Below are 24277 nucleotides of genomic sequence, written 5' to 3' on the forward strand. Positions count from 1 at the left end.
ACTCCATCAAACCTCACTAGTAACCCTGATTGCTTCACCTAAAATAAAAAAATCTCCTAAATCCATCCAAACTTGGTGAGCATAACCAATATAGTAACCCCCACTGGACTCAAGTTTCATTCAGTTCTGAAACCCAGAAGTCCCCCAAACTCATGTTACTCACCACTTACAAGTATCTCAGATAACCCACACATACCCCCCCCCCCGGGCACCCCCCAAAAAAAAAACCAAAATGGAACACTGTTGTCACTTCATTACAGAAATTACCCCTGAAACCAAAATTCCCAAAGCCAAACTACTTAGGAGCTCGTTCTGAACACGGTAATGGTTACTGGTCCCCATACAGTTTGTGGCTAAACAAGCACTGATCCAAAGGTGCAATCCTTTGGCCAACTGCACCACCAATAGCTCTCTAATCTATTAGAAGAAAGGCAGTAGCTAACCAATATGAGCTTTCAAATGTTACTATAGGACTGATTTCCTAACCCCTATACATCTTAGAAACAACCAAAAAGGGACAAATTGAGATAGTAATAGTGGCGAATTTTTTTAGGGCTTCGGTCAACCTAGCATCTTGATCCAAGCCCAGAAAGTTTCAGGTCAATCAACTTGCCACAGTGAGTCCTAGGATTTCTCATTGGCTCCCAAACAAAAGCAGAGCTTAGATAAATTATCTGAAGCAACCCAAACATGTAACAAAAATAAAGAAGATTACAGAATTAGCAGAGGTCTGTTGGAAGATGTCAGAATGCAGAATGTAAGGATCATAAGAAGAAAACTTGATTTAGGAGCGCAGAAGGAAACCTCAGTCAAATCTGGTCTCACTCACACAACAGAAAACTTAAATCAAATCAAATATCCATTCCAGTCCACAACTACTGGTTTACAAAGAAAAAGACTCATATTCAACCTCTATAACTTTAAATAATGATAGCATAAAGAGCTACTTTTCTGAATATTTCACTCGTCTAATAAAAAATATAATAATAAACAAATTACAAGAATAATCTTGTGGACCAAATAAACTCCCCACTAGCCTCAATTAAACCAAACGTAGGGCTTGCTCTAGTTATTTCAGTTTACTTTTCTAGATCAGGCCTTGCTGATTCAACCAGGCATATTCTATCCAACTGCATCAACCCCTGGCTTGGCAAGTACTAAGGAACTTTAAGGATAACAGGATAATTGGATAAATGTCTTTGTCATCCATGGTCCTACTGGAGACATTAGATTCTATCACAATTACCAACAGCCTGGAAGAGAAGCACTCTCTTTCCCAAGGCTGGGTGAACATTATGAACTCAATGACTGGGCATATTCTCCAGAGGAAATTGGTTAAATGCAAAGACAAAAAGGTGCTCCCTGAAGTATCAAAATCTAATAGGAAAATTTGCATTCTCTTGGAAGATCCTCAAATCCTTTAGCTAATGAATTAGTCAGGGATGGGAGCTAGTACTAACCCGTTGACATGGCCCTTATGTGACTTTGTTAGACACAGTCTCAAGTTGCAAATGCTGTATTTGCATATTGTACACTTATCTTTTGTAATAAATTCTCATTCAGTATATATATCAAAAGGAAATCCCATCCAACAACCTATCCTTTAACCCTTGTGAAAAGGCAAAAGATTGCAACAACTTCCATCTGCAGCATTCACACATGCTTCCTTAATTTCCTTATACTTCCCTGAATACCCTTTTGATTTGCATATATGAACAAGGCCAGAATGTTCCAAAAACTCCAAGGGCAAAACTGTCATTGATACAGGTAGTACCATGCTTAGTACAGTATCTCAAAGAACAACCACCAAGGAACAATTTGCATTAGAATCTAGAATCTAAATCCAATTATCTAGATCTTTCTGTGAAACTAATATTATTTGAAGAATCACAAACAGATAGCAACATTCTCAATTTAGTAAACCTTCCCTTAAGAAATCAGAAGATTCACAAAAGCAAATCTACAAATCTTCCCATAGTAAAATAATCGAATGCAAGATCCGGAAAAATCTATAATTCAATCCATCAAAGGTACTCAAACATCAGAAGTTGGGAAAAGGAAAGATAACTTTAGCATAAAGGAGGACATATTAAAAATAAAATTCAACAAACATCTGACTTGTGAAGAATGTAGAACAGCAAAGGAAAATATAAAAGAAAACCATAAACAAAGCAAACAATAAAATTATAATCTTCAGTTTCCTGCAGAAGGAAGTTTCTCTGGTTCAGCTCTTAAATCTTATAAATCCCAAATGACAACTACTGATGAGTGATTCAGTTATAACTAAGTAAACTAGCAGACTAGAAGAAATTATAAAAGACACTAACAAATCCAGGAATGGTAAAATCTACACAGCTGCTACAGAAATTCATCACCGTCCCCTTGAAACTGCTTCATCCAACTCCTCTTGTGATGAAGGGAACAGCTCAATATAACGACTCCCCAGGGTCATCCTATCTTTTGCCATTGCAGCTTTTGAATCATCTGGACTCGCAAATTCCACAAATGCTTCACCCGTGGGCCTCCCATCCATGTTGAGTGTGATGTGAATATTATCCTCTGAGAGCATGAAGTCTTTAAAGAAGTCAATAATATCATCCTTCCCAGCTGAAAAAGGCAATCCTCTCAATCGCAAGACTCCAGTATGTTGAGCAGATTCATTCCCATCATCAAATGATTTTGCTCGAGCACTCCTACGGGGTGGATCACCACGAGCCTCTGAAACTTCACTTGCAATGGCCTTGTAGTATTCTTGCCTCTTACTCCTGAAAACTTCAATGTATCTCCTGCCCATGTTCTGTCTGTTCTTCTGAACTGCAAAATCAACTTGAACAGGAAAACCTAAAACAACAAAGGCTTCCCCACTGAACCTGCCATTTTTGTGGACAAACAGAACATCAACAATGTCTAGACCGCTGAAGAACTCAGCCACATCAGCTTCTGTGCAATCGAAGGGAAGGCCTCGTAGTCGAACAACTGGGAACGGTGGAGGCTGACCAACGTAGGCATATGGAGAAGTATTATACATAAAACTCGAACTTGCAGAAGCCCCATAAAATGATGGAGGCTGATCAAGTACCCGCTGCCGTTTAGGACCCATTTCCCGCCCATCGCCACCATCCACGTATTGCCTTCAGTCCCCGGAAACCCACAAAAGCAAAAGAAACGAGAACCCACCCGTCAATACTCTAATTGCAGGATCCCACCCATTAAAAACTTTCAGACAGATCTTAAAACAGAAATTTTGAGAACTCAGAAAAACAGGATACGAGGGTTTGAATTGTAAACACAGTTAGAGCTACATGAGACCAAAATTTTCATATCTAGAGAATCAGTAATGAGAACCCATATAGCAGATATTGGGAAAACCAAAGAAACTTGGAAATTTTTAGTGAAAGAGGTAGAAGTAGTATCCGTCTAAAAACAAGTAAATCCCATCGAGAAAGATCAAAGCCCATCAAAGTACGACTGTTTGACATGTTGCCTAACGCATAAAAAAGTAAACAAAGAGATGGAACAACGAGAACGAATCACCGAACTCTGAATCAAAAGAAAATTGAAACCATAATACTTCGAAACCCTCTTACCCTCTGTAGAACATTTTCCCTCCACGTTACCCGATCCCGTTTTTGAGTTTTTGCCCTCGCTCTTGCTCCCTCCCTTTCTCCCTCTGAATCGATGACCGAATTCCCCTTTTCGAGTTTTCGCCTCGCTCTTGCTCTCACCCTTTTTCTCTCTGAATCGACGAAGAGAATAGGCGGAGTGCAACAGCTGATCCGGATACAAATAAAAACTGGCGGAAATAATTGAGTTATATAGGCCAGCGGTAAGCGTAGGGTTTAGCGTAGAAGGGCGTCGCATGTGTTTTGATGCATTGTAATAATTAGGGGTGTTAACGGGCCTCACGCTAGCTTAAATTGTAAGGAAGTTAAACCCGAGTGGTCAGCTGGCAAAAGATAAGCTAGGGTGCAAGTTTGGCCCTGGCGGCCCTGACCTGCCTTAAGTCCATCCTGAGTCTAAATAGGTCTTGGGTTAAAGATTTTGGATTTAATGACGGATTAGGGCCAAAATATTCTGACTTTGAACTATGGCCAATGGTGGGTCTAGGATTACTCTCTGACCTGTCTAGCCCATCCCGGCCCGTCCTTGATTTTGATTCTGATTTTAACCATGATATTGGCCTTGATCTATGCCCATGATTTTGGCTCTTATCCTAGCCCTGATTTGAGTCTAGACCCTCCACCCATATGGAGAGGAATTAATTATAATCCATATGGGTGAATACTTGACACGTGTCAAATTTTAAAAACATGATCATGTTTTGTAGAAAATTAATAATAAAAAAATTATATCCTCATTACCATTGTTATAAGCATCCATATGATGTTGGCCCTGATCCTGACCTTAACTTTGGCTCTAGTCTTAATGTTTAGTTGATTTACTTGTTAACAAACTTTTGAATATGAACTTTTTTTGTTGAATAACAATATCACTAGGAAAGATTTGAAATTTCCATCACCAAAGCATTGGGAGACTTTCAGAGCTCAATATAGAATTGTGGAATGTGAATTTATTTATGTTTAATTTAACACTATCAACTTATTGATTATTTTATCATTTTGTAGGAGCTTAAATCATCTTATATTTCTATGAATTTTATTTTTAGTTTACTTGTGATGCTTTTATGTATTTGTTTTTTATGAATTTACATTTGATATTTTAGGTCCAAGGATGGGACCAATTAAGGCTAGGAACAAGGCCAATTAGGGTCAAGGCCAAGATAAGGTCAATCAGGGCCAGGAACAAGGCGAATCAGGGCTTATCAAGGTCAATCAGGGTCAACCCATCCCGACCCAGCTCAATTAGGGCCAATCAGGGCAGGAATGGGCTTGGCTTGGCTCTGTTGGGCTTAGGGCTAGAGACAATAATCCTTGGCCTTAAACTAGGGTCAGGGCGGGAATGGGCTCATATTAGAACATATAGAGCTGGGCTTGGAATTGCAAAAGCCCGGCCCTATTGCAGCCCTAGATCAAGCTTCCACGTAAGAGGTCAAAGTTCCAATCCCCTTGGAGCTAAGGCTAAAGCTCTCTTGATGATGCGGTTGAGATGCGCATGAGCTAGCCTAAGGGTGTCAATTGATACGGTTTCGGTAATTCGGTACAGTACTAACTTTGAATACCGAAAACCTAAACCGTACCATATTGAATTTACATGGTACGGTACGGTTTCAATATTTGCAAAAATGGTTCGGTACTATTTTCGTATTAAATTGGTATGGAAAAACGGTTTAAACATGATATCTAGTGCAATACACTTTTGATACGAACAAACCCATGCCCCTTTTGTTATTAGTTCATTAAGATCCTAATGAAATTGCGACCAAACAATTGATAGAATTTGATATTAACAGAGACAAAGCAAGTAAGTCTAAAAAGAGGAGTGAAGGACGAAACAAAAAACTGAAATAGGGAATTATGGATAGGGTGAAGAAGTATCTAGACCACATGTAGTATATCATTGTATGATATTGTATTGGATTGTAATCTCTAACATGCGCCAGTACTCATGCCAATTGTTGTGGTGAGAGAGTGTGGACCTAAACTTCAGCCATAGTTGTTTTGACGAGAATTGTACCCCTTGCCTAAGATCCCAACAAAGGTAACTAGCTCGTGAGGGGGATCAGAGTAATTAGACATTCCCAGAGGAGGGCTGGTGTTATATCTTAAAGCATGCCTGTCATATTAGAGACTTGCATAATTAGATATTAAAAGCATTCATATTTATGCATATCATATTTGACATATGTTACTTACCATCATATATTGTTGACATGTATATGAGATATGTTGCTTTATTGAGTTCGTCAGAACTCATCCTTTTTGTGGATTATTGTTAATTATTTAGATGACGATATTGGAATGGGAGAAATTTCGTATGATTGGGAGGACCCCTGTGTAGAAACTTTAAAAGCGTCAGTGAGAGTTTGTGTTGCACAACACCAGGCCACCTGCGGGTGCCTGGAGTGCTCTTTCAGCTCCCATTGATGGTAAGAGAATCCAAGTGACTCGCCATTTTGATAAATCGATGAATGAGGGATGGATGACTCCATTCATTAAGAAATTTGAGGAAAATTGTGTTGCTCTTGCGAAAGAACAAAAGAACACTTAAACAATGATTTTATCTGCTTCCACTGATATTCCTTTTTTGACACAATTACTTTATTCTTTTCTTTGGTTTATTCCTTTCTGGAAATTGGACATATGTATTTTCCTTTTTATTTAATTATTGAATTATTCTTGCTCTTGATTTTTTATTGTGTATTTATTATCATTAATGGGTAAATTGTGGATCTTGTGACTATGGATTGCACCCACAGGTGGGGTGTGACAAGGTGTGTGTGCCATGTTGGTTTAGGTGATGGCGGTCAGGAAGACATCCCTGGAGGGGATGTGGACCATGAGATAATGTGTGACAAATACACAAAGATGAGTGATTATAGAGAGACATCATTAACGATTTTCTTAAAGTGGTTTGTAGAATTCAAGTTAAGGTGGAGTTTATTGGGTTTGGTTGTCTTGTATTCTGCGGGTTCAGATAATTTATATCATGTCGTCTTTGTTATTGGATCAAGGCTTTATGTTAATAACTTGTATGAGGTTAAAATTGTAATTATATGTGGATTAGGATCTTATGTTTCCTTATAAATAATTTCTATGGAATAATCTAGATGAACCAATCCTTGTAAAGGATTGGAGATTCCATCCTAAGATTTCATCTCTCAAGGGGATGTGGCAAGTAATGGGATAATACTTTGTGAGGCATGAGGTTTCTTGAAAATAGTGAAACTTCTTTTCTCTCTGTTGGATGTAGGCAGAGTTTTGTTGAACCACGTTAAGTTCCTCGCCGTTGAGAGTATTTTGCTTGTGTTCTTCTTTATGTTTGTGCATCTGTATCTCCAACAAAGCCTACTTGATCCTATTAGGGCTAGTTTATTTGTAATCCAAACCCACCCCACGAGTTGAAAAATGGGGCAAAGCTAGGTCCATGCTCAAGCTAGTTTGGGCGGGTTGGGCCAACAAGGTTTTAATGAGACCTTGCCAGCATTTCTACTAGTTTCCATATCTCACATCTCCCAACTCTCGCCAAAACCTTCTTGGCATGCGGCACGTGGATCATAAGGATTCTACAGCTCGTACATGACTTCACATTTCCCAACTGTCGTGTAGATCTTCTTGCAAAGGTGACATGTGGATGATCGTAAGGATCTAATGGACCATAGCATAGTTTTTCATTTTCTCCCCCAAATTTCTAACATCCAAAAATCAAAAATGTCTCATTTTTATTTTTAATTTTTTGTAAAAAAAGAATGCCTAAAAATGCCTAACCCTAGTCTTCATTGAGACTTTTAACCTGCTCCCCACTTGAAGATCTTGAGACACATTTGAACCCTCTATTAAGCATGGGTCTCACATCATTATTGTGGAATTCTACACTCATAAAGTTCCACCATGATTAGGGTGCATCAAGGTTAGGTTGGGTTAGGCTTTGTAAAACTATCGCGTTCATACTCTCAAATCTCAAGTGCACGAGGTCGTCCAAGTAATATAGAAGTAAGAGGGCTGTATTTCCACGAGGATAAAAACAAATTAAAGTCATGTACTCACTTCAAAAACACCTTTAATTATTTAGTGGAACAAATTACCAAGAATTAATTAATTTACTTGTTAAACTAACAAAATATGAAGGAAATAACAAAATTGCTAACAAAAACACAAAACAATGAACAAAATCAGTAGGGATTTGTTTTCACCAAACATGATATAGTTTATTGATGTCTTCGCCCGTTTCTCATGCAATCAATTTAATCTCCACTCTTGCCGACAAGATCCCTAAATTAGATTACTTCATTTGCTACACATGAAGATTCCTAACATATCAACCTTATCAATTACGCATATGAGATCAATTTAACATGTTGCATTGAACACAAAAAATCCACAAACAAAGTCGAACAAACCACCTAACCTATTATGCATTGGATATTAGCTATTCTTCAATCCTAGGTCTAGCATGCAATCCTCATTATTACATGAATGAAAATATACTACGAAATTCATGAACATTGGCTAGACATTCAAATGTTAAGAATAAAATTGAAGAAAACAAGAGGGAGGATTGAATTATACGAAAGGAGAATAAAATAAAAAAACTATCTCTTGTAAAGAGCCTCCTAACCTTAGCAACATAAACTTAGAACATCATAGAGGAAGAAGAAGAAGAACAAGAAAGTAAAAAAGGAAAACATCACTCTAGGGTTGAAGAATAAGAGAACTACAACGACAGACTCTCTCCAAATTCATTCTCTACAGCAGTGGTCTTCTCAAATTTGTTCCAAGTAGCCTCTTCCACCAAAAACGTTTCTAGCTGGAGCTCCCCTCTTCTTTTATAGACCAATTTCCTTGGTTGATAGGTGTACTTGACTGAATTTAATACAATTAATCTCCAAATATCAGGTCTAACTTAACCAAGGAAACTAATTGTCTATTGGTTAGGGCATTGGACTCTAAATTTAGTAACTTAAGTTTTGGTCAACAAATAAAATCATAACATTAAGAAAAAGAGTATAAGCCAGGAAACCTGGACGCCAACAAAGAAACATCAACCATGAATAAAGGTGGGATATTCCACCAAGATCGAGAGAGGGAAAGACAACGAGCCCCCCTAGCAAGAAAATCAGCAAAAACATTGCTAGTCCTAGGAACAAAATGAAACAGAACCACATTAAAGTCTATGACAATCTTAAAAATTTCAGAAACTAAACTAAGACTAGACCAATCTAAAGAAGAGCTAAAGCCTTGGAGAGCCAAAACGACTGATAGGCAATCATAGTTCACTTGTATGTGAGATATTCCTAAAGATAGTGCAAGAAGTAGGCCATCTCTCAGAAGAAGTTCCATCAAAGAAGCGAAGGTCCAAAACCATGGTGCATTGAGCAGCAATAAAAGTCCATTAGTGTCCCGAGAATGCAGCTTCTTCCTCCCTTTCTAGTGTTGCACTCCCACGAACCATCCACAAAAGTTGAAAACATATAGCACTCCTAGGTGGTTTGCAACAATGAGCCGCCATGGAGATCCGGGACCCGAGGAATGTTCAAGAAGTTTTGGATATCCGCCAATAAAGAGGAGAAGTGATTCATAGTGTAATGTATGGAAGCATCAATATCACGAAAAATAATTGCATTTCTAGTATTCCAAATACACCAAATTAAAGCACTCCAAATTTGGTTAACTCTATCCATATCCCCACATCCCTTAAACTTTGATTGGATAAATTCCATCCATTCATGAAAATGTTCACCTTTGAAATCATCCATATTAATACGGAGAGGGGAAAGTTCCCAACAACGCCTTGCATGAGAACAAAGAAAAGAGCATGACCAACATTCTCAAGACAATGACCACAAATCAAACATAAAGGGGCAATAGTGGCTCTTCTAGTAAATAAAGAACACCAATTGCAATTGCCTCATGTGATGTTCTCCAAAGAAAATGTTTGATTTTAGGAAGGGTAGGGATGTGCCAAATTTGATTCCAAAAATAGAATGAGTAGATGATGAAGCACAATTACCTTGAGCATTTGCCATAGCCAAACATTGGTAATATCCAGATTTAAGAAGACTTACCATTTCTATTTTTGTACCAAACCCATGAATCAGTGTATTGATAGACAAGAGAGGGATTGAAGGATTGCTTCTACCAATGGCGGAAAAATGACGGAGGAGGGGAATATCCCATTATGCACCCCATCTAATTAATCTGCACCCAAGTGGGACCATTAGTGAGAGGAGAGCTACTATGCCCTTGAAAGGAAGAGAGGGCAACCAAGGATCTTTGTATATGTTTGTGTTAGTCCCATTGCCAACCTGTCTAATAAGACCATGCTTTAGGATATCTCTGCCAGCAAGGATGCTGCGCCAGCCCCAAGAGCAAGATGAAGGGGGTTTACATTCAAGGAGAGGAGTGTCCTTTATATATTTGGCATGCATTACCTGGGCCCACAGAGAGTCAGGAGTCGTAAGTAATCTCCAACTTTGCTTTGCTAACAAAGCCTTATTAAAGTTTGAATCTCAATATAACTTCTCTTCTTTTGGAAATTACATTATAATTTTGAGTAGGCTTTCCAATTTGAAGTAGAACACTATGTGGGAAGGTACCCCAAAAAAAGAAAAAAAAAAAGAGAAATAATATCCTATCCTACTCCTAATCCTAACCTCGACCCTACAGGCTAAGTTAGGCTAAGATAATTTAAAGACCTAACTTTGATCTTAACCTTTAGTACAAAATAATAAAACAATGTATAATTCTACATTGTCATGCTATTTTTACCAAATATAACTTACAAGATGTTTGGCTAGACGGAGTTGAGCAGACCTCAGTCAAACTCTCAACTTGAACCCCACCCCCAATCACATAATATTGTTAGGATAAGGGTTAAAGCACGAGGTTGCTTAAAGCATTATCCTAATAATCTTAAAGCATTACACCCTGAGTATCTATATTGGAATACCTAGACCGCTGCTTCCAGTTAGTATTTATAGAAAAATACTGAGTTCTATTGGTAATTAGACTTTCCCACTAAGGCCCATTACACCGTTATATCGTAACTAATCTGATGGCCCATATTAGAACATAAGTTGAGTATTACTCAAATACCTCAACAATAAGTTGGGTATAACTTGAGTACCTCAACATAAGTTGGGTATGACTAAAATACCTCAACAAATATAGTGACCATACAAAAGAACACATAGTACCATCCATAGTTGCAAAATACATGTGAATATTGCATAGCTTATAATGGACAATGCATTGAATGGCAATGAGAGATGATATTTCTCAAAACTTGACCATCTCATAGAGGCGTGAAGATCCTTTCCACCCAACCTGACCGTTCCTCCATCCTCCCCCTCTCACAAAAACCTGACATTGGCAAGCCCTGGCTGGCACAGGCATCTGACCTACCGTCTTCCAAGCTAAAAGTATATCAGGCATGTGGAAAACGGAATTTTTGCTAGAGGTGCAAAACAATGTTGTGTATATCGAGATTTCGGTTTGATGTCAATTGATTGATACATTCAATGATTTTTACTTCTAACACCAGAGCCCCATATATGAATTCCAAAGATTGATGCCAGAGGAAGCTTGCCCGGGACAAAACACATGCGTTCCCTGGTTCTAATAGATCTCTTTCGACAATTTGGTTTCGATTGGATCATTCTAATCCAACCTAACTGAGCCGACCGATCTGATTGATACCTTTACCGGTTCAACAAGTGAATTTTTGTCTCTTGTGCCGTCATTTTGCCTACCATTGTTTTTTTAATTTTTTTAAACAATGTTATGAAACACGTTTCACCTGAAAAAAAAAAAAAAAAAAAAAAAAATGGTGCGAACCCTCATACGCCATTACATTGCTTGCCGTGTTCATAGACCGAACTGAATCTTTTCACGCGAACCTGAGAAAACGTTCGTAACGGTAAGAATCTCTTGCGCGAGTATTGGAACCAATAATTAGCTTCTGAAAAGTGGACAAATGCCACCAGGAAAAATAAAAACCCGTCCGGGTTTGGTGGAGGTGTCGACGTAGCAACTTTGAATCCTCTTTGGAGCTGTGTAATTACTATTTTTATTTAAGGTGTGAATTCTAAACGTTTCCAAAGGAAGGATTTGGACCTCAAAAATTAGCTTCTGGTCAGCGGTGAGCGTTGAGAAATCTTCTTTCTTTCCTCTCATTTCTAACCCTAGTAAACCTTTCCAGGCAAGGGCACATTCTCTTTTTACTATCCGTCTTTATTCCATGAATCTCTGATTGTAACCGCTGTTCTGGCAGATACCCATTACTGGTTTTGCAATCTTCCTTGGTGGGTATCACTTATTTCGATCTAAATTGCAGTTTCGAAGGACCTAGATTAGTAAAAATCTCTGCTTCTCTCCTGAAGAATTTTGTTGGGCTCAGTGGTTGAAGGATGGTGGGAGCTGTATCCATTGTGGGCTCGGCAGGGGTTGATTCCCATACCTGCCCGTGTCTCTGTTTTGATGCTCTTTCATCATCTACTATGAGTTTTAAAAGTATAGGTGATCTTGGGTTTTCTAGAAATTTAATGGTGAGGAAACAATTGAAAAGGCCTGGATCTATGGAGTTGAGCAGCTCATTTCTTGATGCCTGGGATGAGTGGCGTCTCTCAACGAAGGTGCTTTCAGGATTTGTGAATAGCCGGCATTCAAGGAAACAGAAGAAGGGCCGGGATCTTGTTGTCGTTGATGAATTGGGAGGACAATATGAAGATAGCTTCGAGGATGTTAAAACGGTGAGAGAATTGATCTATCGTATTCATTTTTGTTTTAAATTTTGTTGATTAATTTAACTTGTGAAGCTTTTGATGACCTCTCTTTTTAGTGTGAACATTGTGGATTGCATCCTGTTGTATACAATCTGTTCAACAATTTAGTTTCCATAGTTTGAATAGCTGAATTTTTCCTTAAAAAATAAAAAATAAATTTTTTTTGGAGCCTCTGTTTTATTTGATGAATAAAATATTCATTGCTAAAAGAAAGGGAAGGGAGAGGGGAAGAGAGTGACGAACCCTAACGAAACCAATGAGGTCCTAAACAAAGCAAACCAAAAGGTTACAAGGCACAAAGCCCAGACAAAAAATCACGGGAAAAAAAATCTTTTGCTGTGCACGTATCTCAGTAGTTAGTCAATGTATTTTTGTACCAAATGATTGGCTGAGATAAAAGTTTAATTTTAAATTTTAAAAATCTTCAATAGTCTTGTATTTATTTTGTTTTCTCAGCCAATCATTTGGTATATATGTGCACTACTGTGCATAGAGAGATGATGTTTTCCTAAAAACCACATAAGGACAAACAACAATAATGACTTGGCATGGTTCTAGGACCGAACAACAACCAAACACGAGGGGTGATGGAGTTTGAGAAAAGTGGAGTACCTAGAGCAGATCCCACCAAACTTAATGCCTCTGCCTTTGCACACCAGAAATGGAGGGGGGAGAGTGAAACCTAGAGAGGTAAGGAAGAGAAGTCCTCCCTATTGAGCTCTAGTTCAAGGTGCCACTGTCGGAGGAAAATGGGCTTCTTACCCACCCACCAGGGCCCTCCTTTTGTTGTCTCCGTCCAAAAACTTGAACAAGAAGAACCCATTGGTGAGTAAGAGGGTTTCCATCACTTTTGAAGGCTTCTGTTGTTTCGATAGGGATGACTTCACAATGTGAAAGAGGGGACGGGAGCCAAGAAAGTGACCAACAATGCAGCTGCTCTGGAGAGATATTTTGTCATCTAGAGCACCTGCCGGACAAAAAACTACAATATCACCATCAACCGGAGAAGGAGGGATGTATCAAAGAGGCAATCCAGTCGGAAGCAAAAGGGCAGATGAGGCAAAGAGAGAGGACCAGGTGGGTGGATGAAGAAGGTCAAAGAAGGGGTCATGGCCGGAGGTGGGTTGGAGGTTGGGTAATGGTGTAGGAGGACAATCCATGTTCTCCTACTGGACTTGAAGCCTTGTTGAATATGTTTGGATATACATGAGGAAATAATTACTTGCCGGTGTAATGAAATTCTTATTGAAGGGTTTCTCAGTAGTGCTTCCCCAGATGAATGAGGGGTTCGTTTGCTGTCATTCTGTTGTCCTATTTGAAGCTGTACAGAAAACCAGATATTTCAGGAAATTTCGAGGCCCCAGACATTCTAATTTTAATGATATTCCGTTAATCACGAGACAGTTGACGTCTTCATCAGAGTTGTTTTGGGGCGAGGGGGTGGAGTTGTACAATATCTTGTATTCGATCGCTTGCACAAGTGATTTGATTCTAAAGAACCATAAAAGAGGCTGAAGCAAATGTTAACATGTATGGAAAAACCATTGATAATGAGGCCGATCTCATCCCACTGTGGACATGGGCAATCTTGCTAAAACATGTAAATCATTCTGTGAATTGTATGACTTTTTACAGATTCAGTTCTTCTTCTGAATTGTTACAGGTTTTGTTTCCCATGAAAAACAATGAAACTGCATACAATCTGGGTATGGCTGTAAGTAGATGACAAATCTTGCCTTAACGAAGCTGTGATCTTGAGACAGGCTTTTATTTCTGTTAATTGCTGTTCATGCACCAAATGACATTTCTTTATCCTGCATACTGAATATTCTCTTATGAGAAATTGTGCTTGTAATCAGTTCCCTGCCTACCATTTCTTCATGTTTTTTCTCTGACTGCTAGTGCTGATGTTACTACAAGTTTTCTAGTTTAATGAGTCTTAGTTGTATGGCTGCTCCCTTGACTGAGCCTATCGATTTTGCTCCAGACTGTTAGATATTTTAATGTCCCCTATCACTTTATTCTGATCAAGGATTTCTTTACTTGCAGCAAATGCTCAACTATTTTACATACAAAGCTGCAAGGACTGTTCTTAGTCAGCTTTATGAGATGAATCCAACACAGTACCAGTGGTTTTATAAGTAAGTGAATTAATTACAAATTTTCATCAGCTATCCTCTGTTGCAAGGCGTTAAGCTCTGATCATCTCATCTTTAAATCTCTATTCTTTTCAATTTTTGCCATGCTTGTCTTTTTTGAAGCTTAGGGGGCTTTGACGAAGCATCAAAATGGATAAAGATGTAACAATTAGAAGGGTTTCTTTTTCGCTTAAGGATCATTTTTATTAAGACAAGTCAGTAAAACATAAGAAGTCAAAGAAGAATGAGCACAGAGTCCTCAAAAACAACATGGAAAATTTAAGAAGCAGAGTGATCAGCTGCTCGCAACCATCTTTTAAAACCTAAACCTGGGAAAATCTGGTGCATCTCTTTCTAACTCCAACTAAATCGTACCAAACGATATTAAACTACAACTTTGATACCTATTCTAGCTGCAGAGGTTGATTTATACTTCGCTGTATAAACCAAAGAAGGGATTTTTTTTTGAGTCAAAACCACCACTCCCACACACTCAACCCACATTTCTTATCATCCATTTCCTTAGCCCATTCTAGGCCTTGCACCAACGCTTTGAACTCAGTTTCACAATTGGTCATTAGCCCCAAGCAAATATGAAAAACCCTCAGCACTATTGCAGATTTATCACGAAACACACCTCCTACCCCAGCCATCCCTGGATTTCCAAGGGAACTCCCATCAACATTCAGCTTTATCCACCCTTATTATTGTGGCTTAACCCAGACACACTACATGTGTAATCCAAACAATCTGGCATTACAAAGCTCCTATGGGATGTTCTTGATGTACACCAGAATGATTGGCTTCAATCTGCAGTACCAATCATGTGATGATTTTGTCATGTTGGAATTTTCTTTTAATTATATTAAGTTCTCTTCTCTACAGTTTTTTAGCAACAAACAAACCTGGGGATGGAAAACGTTTCATTCGTTCGCTTGGGAAGGTACAAATCAACAATGTGTGTTATTAGCAACTCTGTGCTTTAGAGTGTATTAGAATGTTCACTTCAACCACTTATTATTTGCAGGAGAAGCAGGATCTCGCTGAAAGAGTGATGGTAACGCGACTTCACCTATATGGAAAATGGGTCAAGGTATGCACAGAATCATGCTGTTTGCTTCAAGATCTCTGTTCTATTGTCGAGCATAGAAATAAATTGTTCCAATCTTTGAAGTCTGTCTTGATGATACAGAAATGTGATCATGCTGCAATGTATCAAGAAATTTCTGATCAGAATCTGGAGTTGATGCGTGAGAGACTCCTAGAAACTGTTATATGGCCGTCTGATGACTCAAACACAGAAAAGATTGGCTGATGGGTTAACCCTTGACGTTGGCTTTGATGAGCTGTTCTTGATTGGTTGTTCTTAATGTACCAGCATATCGTCGATCTACGTATAATCCCAGGAAAAGGAAATGTTGTAAGCACTACAACAAAAACCCCTTATAGCTACAGATAATTAACTACGCTTTTTTTAACTGAAGCTACTAGTCTCTTCTAACTACAGTTTTTCCATGTGTAGTAATATTAAATAGTTATTGCTGCAACATGTAGCACCTGCACTAACAAATATATTTATAGATGTGCTTGTAAAATTATAACTAAAAACTGTAGTAATATGAACAACCTTTTACTACAGTATTCAAAACTACATTAATATATTACCTTTAATTGCAAAAATATAACTACAGTTATCTATTGTAGTAATTTAAAATATTTTTAACTACGATATTCAAAGCCATAGTAATAAAAAGACACTGTAACTACGGAAACAAAACTAAAACTAAAAAGTGTAGTAATATATGAAACTTATTACTATGGAATTAAAAGTGTAACAATGTCAACTTTTTTGGCTACTAAAATACAACTACAATTATGTATTGTAGTAATTTAAAATATTTTTAACTACGATATTCAAAACCATAGTAATAAAAAGACACTGTAACTACAGAAACAAAACTACAACTAAAAAGTGTAGTAATATATGGAACTTATTACTACGGAATTAAAAGTGTAACAATGTCAACTTTTTTGGCTACTAAAATAGAACTGCAATTTGGAATTGTAGTAATACAATTTATATAATAGCTATAATATTTAAAAATGTAGTAACAATTTCTTTTTAGTTGCGGAAACAACTGTGGTTAAATATCGTAGTAAACATATTCCCTCTAACTTTAGAAATATTATTAAAGTTATGTATTGTTGTAATTTAAGATATTTTAGATTATAGTATTTAAACCACAACAATTAAATAAAAAATAATAATAACTACAGAAACAACACTAAAATTAGGAGTTCTAGTAATATGAGAAACATATTGCTGTGGTATTAATAATGTAGCAACATTGAGTTTTTTAACTTTATACTAGAATAAAGCGCAAGCTCGAGGTGGAACCCAAGCCCAACCAGACCCTACCAAGGTCAAGTATTTTGTAATAGACCTGTAAATGGATAGCTAAATTTTGCCATCGAATTCACATTCATATTCGTTTAAGGGTGTCCATATTTGAAAATTTTCTTACCGGAAAATATCAATATCCGTCCGTTAAGCAACCAGATTCGGATCGGATAATATCCGGATAAAAAATAGAATAAAGTATTCAACATTTTTTTTCTCGAAAAATGGATGATAATCGGATTTGGAAACCGATAATTAGTAATCAGATAATCGGAAATCGAAATTATCTGTTAGAGTAAAGTATTTAGCAATTTTCTCTAAAAAGGGTTGATAATCGATTGTAAACGGTAATCGATAAAGGAAATTGTAAATAAAAAAATAAAAAAGAAGACAATCACCAATCAATAATCGGATAGTTTATTGGATCAGATTATTATCGAATATTCGATAAAGTTCTGGATTTGAATTCTGATGCCTTCTCTAAATTTCTGTCAGATTATTTGGATTGGATAGCGGTTTTGCTAACCGGATTCGGATACTTGTGTATCCAATCCATTTACATATCTATTTTCTAACCCTAACTCGCCCTTCGGTTGACTCCTCGGAGTCGGGGGGGTAGAGGGTGGGCAGTCAAGCGGGCTTTATTGACACCCCTATATTTCATACATGGAAAGAGGGTCAAAGGGAAAATTTTAAAATTTTTATAAGGGAACGGAGGAATATTCAAAACATTGGGGGCAACTTCACCCATGGGAGATATAGAAATTTCTCCTTTTCCTAGACCTGTAAATGGATAGCCGAAATCCGCCTCCGAAATCGCATTCATATTTGTTTAAGGGTATCTCGTATCCGAAAAATATCGGTGTCCGTCGCTAAGCAACCGGATTCGGATTCGGATAATTGCTTATCGAATTGGATAATATCCGGATAGAGTAAAGTATACAACATTTTTTTTCTCTGAAAATGGATGATAATCAAATTGAAAAATTAGAGTTTATAAGTATTCAGAGTCTCCTTTCTTTCTACATTTTTATTTTTTTTGAATTATGGAATTGTATTAAATTAAATTTTTATAATGACATATGAAAGGAGGAAAACCATGAAACATCAAACGAATTAAACAAAAAAATAAACAATAATTTTCTAGAAACAATGTTTCCCCTAAAATGAAAATATTTGATGATTTAAATTATTTAACAAAATCCCCAAAATATTTAAACTTAAATCTTGCTAGTACAAAAGAAATTATAATAAAGAAACAAAATGTATTTATAAGGAAAAATTATTGAAACATTAAGGAAAGAAGAAAAACTTGGATTTTATGCAATATTTTGGATTTAAAGTGGTATATTTGGATTCTTCTACCCAATAAAAATGGAAGAAGTTATATTTGGATTCAGTTTCTAACCGATTTTTTTGGGGAGAAATCGTTTTCTTTGAAAAAGATCAACATTTTCACACCCAAAAACCCACGTTTCCCTCCTACAAAAAAGAAAAAAACCCCACGTTTCCTAGCAAACTCATTCCCTCCTAATATTCCCGCCATCTCTTCTCCTCTTTGTGAATAGAATGGCGCAATGAGACAAGTAAACAATAGTTTGGGAAACATAAAGTTTGATGTGGACGAGCAAGCAAGATCGATCGAGGTGCTTTCTTTTGATCCCTTTTCGCATTGTTTTTTCGGAAATTGATCCCTCTCTACATGTATTAAAATGAAACAATGTGTTCTAGATTTTATTTTTTTTTCTGATTATTCTGGCTACCAAGAAAGGTTGGAAATGGGGGAGGTCTTGATTGTGACTTTCAAAGGTGAGAGAGTGAGATGAAGAAGAGAAAGAGAATAACCTCTCCTTCCCCCTCCTCTGTCTCACAATTTGCACACTCGCCCTGTCCAGTCCCTCTCTCTCTCTCTCTCCTCTTGTCCGTCGCCCGTCGTGTCTCTGCTTAAATCCTATCTTCGTGCTTGTTCCAAAAAGGGGGTTTAATCTGAGGTTTGGGTAAAACCCACAAAAGGAACAGGTTTTTTTTAATATGTATAAATATAATATTGTTTTCTTGTCTTTACTTTGCCTTTATTATATCCTCAATGTTTTATGTTTCTAATCATTGGCATATGTGTCTGATTGCACCCACTTTTCATTTTCATTTTTATTTCTTTCATTTGTCATGGTAAGTAGTACCGTGCTTGTTATTGTATGTGTCTGATTGCACCACATACTGCAGGTCAGAAGAGTTTTGCACGAATTCGCCATGAAAAGGTAATATTTGAAAACGCTAACTATAGAACTCTTACATTTTATATATTTATAAATGTTATAGTATCAAATATTTAACTATGATATTTACAATGTTAAAACAGTTGAAAGAAACTGGAGTACAACTAGACCGTGCTGGTTTGTACATAATCACTCATGAACATGCAGATGGACGTCCAATTGATGAGATTGCACAAAAAACAATTGTATGTTTTTCCTTTATTTTTTATTTATTTTTGAATCAAAATACCAGTCAGCTACTTTTTTGTTTCCAAATAAAATTAAGCATAATAAATATGTATGATATGTATATTTTATATGTTAATTGTAGGAAAAAATCAAGGAAAAGAAAGCAAAAATTGATGCCTCTCAAGGTAATGGCGAGAGTAATAACTGGGACACCGACATCTTTTCTCAGGTGTTAAAGAAAGATAAACGTAGACGCATTCAAGGGCTAGGATTGGGAGCTAAGCTTGCCTCTAAGGAAAACAGAAGAGAAGATGATCCTGAACAAGTTGCTTTCCTGAAAAATAAAGTTAATATGTTAGAAGCTCAAGTCACCAAGATTTTCTCGATTGTTAAGCAATCAAATCCGATTGTCGGATAGAAGATTTTTCAACTGAGGTACAGGTAATGTTACTAAAATTTTATCAATCTCTAACGCTTATTCTATTCCTAAATTTTATGATTCTTCTTGTTATTAATTTTGCAAATATTGTATCCCTGTGATAGGGGCTTAATCAATTTAATAGTCATGAAGGAAATCACTCTTCTAGGAGCAATGATGCATCTTGTTCTCATGAAGGTAATGTGATACTCTAAGCTATGTGCTTCTTATGAAATTTTGTTATAATATTGTTAATTGTTTTTATTTATTTAATTTTATATTGATTGCGGGATAATTTATTAAGAAGGTGATTCAAGCAACGCAGAGTTCCACATAACATAAAGCACAGAGGCTTGGATCGACTAGTTGATTCTAGTGTTTTTTCAACTACACTTAAAACTTTAGCAGAGACCCTTTATCTAAAATTAAGTTTTAATTTGCAATTATTCTAGTATGAGTCAGTTGGATGACAAGTAACTTTCTTTTTATTTTCAATTGATGTGTATGGATTTCAGATAATCGAATTCAGTAAATATATTTTTGTTTCTATATATTTGTTGCGAAGAAATGTATATCCAATAGATGACCTGTGAATACATTTGTAGAATAAAATCGAGCCACATCTTCATTGTGGATGAAATACCTACAAATAAATTTCCACACCTAAAGCATTATAGCGAAACATTTGTAGTTAATATATGGTAGCTATAGATTAGCCACGGAAATATCAGTTGCTACAATGTGTATACCAAAAAGTGAGATGCAAAAACATCCGCAGCTAAAAGATATATAGCCACGGAAACATCGGCGCACAATATGTGTAGTTAGAAGTTAGCCGAGAATATCCACAATTATAGTTTTCATAGCTATAGGGTAACCGCGGTAACATATGTAGTTATACTTCCGCAAATAGAGGATTTATAACCATGGAATTATCGTCGTTACAATATGTGTAGGTAGAAGTTAGATGCGGAAATATCCACGGTTATATTTTTCGTAGCATAGGGTAGTGGGAAACATCCGCAGTATTTTCCCCAGCTAGATGATATATAACCACAAAAATATCCATCACTTCAATATGTGTAGCTAGAAGTTGGATGTGGAAACATCTGAACTAACAATCCGTAGCTATAGATATAGCTACGAAATACCGAACTAAAAACCAAGCATGGACAACCTTGTACATGCAGTATTTTATGGTAGCACGCGTGAGGAGCGTGCGACGAGATAATAAACCGCATGTAACGAGCATAAGCATTACTACGGATTTCGGTACATTTTACTATGGAAAATTCCGGGTTATATGCCCTTTTTGTTGAGTGAAGTCTATCATGGGGGGGTAAAAAAAATAGAGGAATTTCAGGGAGGAAAAAAAAACCAGGGGGGAAAAGAGGGGGGGGGGTGTTTTTTTTGTTATAAAAGGGGGGGCGAGGCCCCAACAAAGAACAAAACCACCGATGGAAGGGGAAGGGTAAAAAAAAAAAAAGGGGGGGGGGGGGGAGGGGGGGGGGGGGGGGGGGGGGGGGGTGTTGGGGGGGGTGGGGGGGGGGGGGGTGGGGTGGGGGGGGGGAGAGAAAAGGAAGGGGGGGGGGTCGAAAGGCAAAATCATACGAATGTTTAGTTGAGTTGAGAATTGATAACATTATTAGTATGACAAAATTGACTATTGGAACTTTTGGGTTGGAATCATCTGCAAATAATTTGATTCACAGTCATGTCGAAGCTATTATGTTAACAGCAGTTCTATCTTCTCTGAATCTGTCCAGGTCTAGGTGTGCTTGCTCTCCTACCTGCACTACTTGTCTACTTCAATCCCCAACTGTAGCCCCCTGATCTCTCCTTTTTTATGCATATCCAAAATCAATAGCCGTTTAAATCAAGCAAGGGAACCTGGTGGGATGCCAAGGCTTGAGTTGATGAGGTTCTTTCTCCACAGTTTGCTGAGATGCATAAAATATCCTTGCTTCTCTTCTTCTATTTTTCTTGTCTTCTCTTCTGTTCTAATTTCTCATGATACATCAAACCTGCAAGTAAGTTCCTACTGGCCAAATCTGAATATGCAGACAATTTCCACTGTACTCAATTCTCAAATATACTTTAAGAAAATCAATTGGACATATAAAAATACCCACAATATAAATTTGCAGATTCACATTACATAATAAATTTCTTTATTGCACCCACACCAAAACCAAAAACCTGTGTGAGTTTTTGCTCAGGGCCAAGTGGCCACTGAAACATCTGAAATTATTATCTACACTACTCTTTTGTCCTCTACATATCTTCTCAAATACAGCCAATCTACAGAAGAAACAAAGAAAGTAAACCTGAAGAAGAAGTGTCTCAGAGCTTCAATCCGCAGCAGTTGGATTTGCTCCCACACATGACTTGACCAGCTGCTTCCATCCTTTCCTCTTCTTCTTCTGGTAGGGATTTCTACTCTCCCCAACTTCTACCCTCTTCTTCTCTGCTTCTATTTCATCCTCCATCTGCAAACACAACTGTTTTGCACATCATCATCATCAGCCACTCTGGTCACTAACTTGATTAGCCCATTAATGAATCTAGGGCGAAAACAATAAACGAGGCTATTAGGTTACCTCTAGAACACGATTCTCCACTTGAACAAGGCGTTCAATGAGATTACCCTTAGCTTCAGTCTCCATTATAACAACGTTGATCGGACGGCAATGCTTCTCCAAGCTCTTGGGAGAAAAATCAGTTCCATCGCTCGTCAAAGCCCCACTCGACGGCGTCGATGCGTATGAACTCTTTGCTGATGAAGATCTGACTTTGATCATTCTCATTCCTTCCAAATGCCTCAACTGAAAAAAAAAAAAAAAAACCAGTGAGAGTGGGAGAGAAGCTCCTTCATGGAATAAAATAATAGAAATGATGTCTTCCATTACAATGGTGTCAAGCCGATCCAATCGAGGAAGAATGGGTTCTTCTGTGGAAGCCATTGCTGCCTGAGCTTTCTTGGAAAAATTTCTTCTTTTCTGTTCTCTGTTTTTGGCGGGAGTAATGGGTGAGATTTTGGAGTGAAGATTCAGAACCTGCTGAGGAAGAAACTCCGTGTTGAAGCGGTGGGATTATACAGTCATAATGATACGCGTTGATTATATAGTACACGTGACTGACTATGTAGTACACGTGGCGTGAGGTTCGGTCGTTATTTATCTAGTGAAGATAATTTTGACGTGGTTGAGCGTTCTTTCTTGACACGTGGTTATTTTTCTCGTAAAGATAATTATGACGTGGTTGAGCGTTCTCTCTTGACACGTCGTCCATTGCATGCAATCTGGGAACGAAACTCCAAGACAGTGTGGCGTATGGGCTTGTTCGAAATTTGGCGAAGCGAACACCAATCGACCTCTTGTGAAAATGGGCCCCCAACTTGATTCTCAATTAGTCTGGTTGAGCTGACCTGGGCCGCGTCGGATCTGCTAATATAATTGATAAAGAAATTTCAACGTTTTTGAGGGGTTAGCAAGGAACGATATCTCGGTGAGATTTCGCTGACGCCGTAACCAGCAATATCGTTGCTGGCTGCTGCTATTACTTTCTCTTTCTCTCTTTCTTTCTTCTTCTTCTTCTCAGGCGATGTCGCCGCTGCTACCACCTCTCTCTTCTGTTTCTTTTCTTTCTCTCTTTCTTTTTCTTCTTCTCCTTCGACGTTGTCGCCGCTGCTACTACCTCTCTCTTCTGTTTCTTTTTCTTTCTTCTTCTTCTTCTCCTCCGGAGATGTCGCCGATGCTATCAGTTTCACGATCGTCAACAGAAAAAAAAAAAAAAAGTTTTGAAGTTTGTCGGAAAATCGCCGAAATGTGGTTCCTTGGGTGTTAGAACATTTTCCTCACGAGAACAATGTGCTTCCTTAATGGTTTTGAAGACGTAAATAAAGGTATGGCTTGCTGGATAAAATTAGCGAGAAACGAGAACCTAGTGGGCCTCACCCCGATTTATATGGTAAAAAATTGTGAGAGAAGAGGTGTTTCGGATTCCCTCAAGATAATTGATAAAAAACATGGACTTATCAAAATTATGTTAAATTGGCTATGACCCTTCAAAATGTCTTTTGAGTTTGTGTAATATTACATTCTAGGGTTAATTACTGTTGCCCTCTGTAGTTTGATTTTATTACTAATATAACCCTATTCTTTACGAAATTACTATTGCCCCCTTCCTTATAACGTTGTTAAGTAGCCGTTAAATTTGAATATGTAATGTCTAATTTACCTTTCATTAAAATTAAGAAATCAAAAGACGATTCTACCCCATTTATAAAACCAGATTAAATGTCAATTTTACCCTAAACTTCATTTATTTTAAATTAATGAAATGGGTAAAATCCAAATCCAATTTGGTTTCCCACCTTCACTGAACTTCATTTGGTTTGAATTCATTTATTTTGAATTAAAGAAATGAGTAAAATCCAAATCCAATTTGGTTTCCCGCCTTCACTAAGCTTCATTT

General features: G+C 37.5%; 3 protein-coding genes across 3 annotated transcripts; 1 reads left to right on the forward strand and 2 right to left on the reverse strand.

The window, feature by feature from the left end:
- Positions 1-267: 267 nt before the first annotated feature.
- Positions 268-3811, reverse strand: LOC149001610 (RNA-binding (RRM/RBD/RNP motifs) family protein). Its single transcript, XM_089138882.1, has 2 exons — positions 3588-3811; positions 268-3131 (listed from the first exon to the last, which is right to left on the reverse strand). Exons 1-2 carry the CDS (start codon positions 3599-3601, stop codon positions 2372-2374), a joined length of 774 nt encoding a protein of 257 aa, XP_088995008.1. The 5' UTR covers positions 3602-3811; the 3' UTR covers positions 268-2371.
- Positions 3812-11559: 7748 nt separating this feature from the next.
- LOC149001611 (chaperonin-like RbcX protein 2, chloroplastic) lies at positions 11560-15974 on the forward strand. Its single transcript, XM_089138481.1, has 5 exons — positions 11560-12367; positions 14450-14541; positions 15424-15481; positions 15566-15631; positions 15731-15974. Exons 1-5 carry the CDS (start codon positions 12026-12028, stop codon positions 15851-15853), a joined length of 681 nt encoding a protein of 226 aa, XP_088994607.1. The 5' UTR covers positions 11560-12025; the 3' UTR covers positions 15854-15974.
- A 5930-nt stretch (positions 15975-21904) lies between these two features.
- On the reverse strand, positions 21905-22877 carry LOC149001612 (uncharacterized). Its single transcript, XM_089138482.1, has 3 exons — positions 22711-22877; positions 22402-22626; positions 21905-22302 (listed from the first exon to the last, which is right to left on the reverse strand). Exons 1-3 carry the CDS (start codon positions 22762-22764, stop codon positions 22153-22155), a joined length of 429 nt encoding a protein of 142 aa, XP_088994608.1. The 5' UTR covers positions 22765-22877; the 3' UTR covers positions 21905-22152.
- Positions 22878-24277: the final 1400 nt, after the last annotated feature.

This window comes from Hakea prostrata, chromosome 10 (assembly GCF_041222555.1).
Source record: "Hakea prostrata isolate BN-2017 chromosome 10, UWA_Hpros_2, whole genome shotgun sequence".
Lineage (NCBI taxonomy): Eukaryota > Viridiplantae > Streptophyta > Magnoliopsida > Proteales > Proteaceae > Hakea > Hakea prostrata.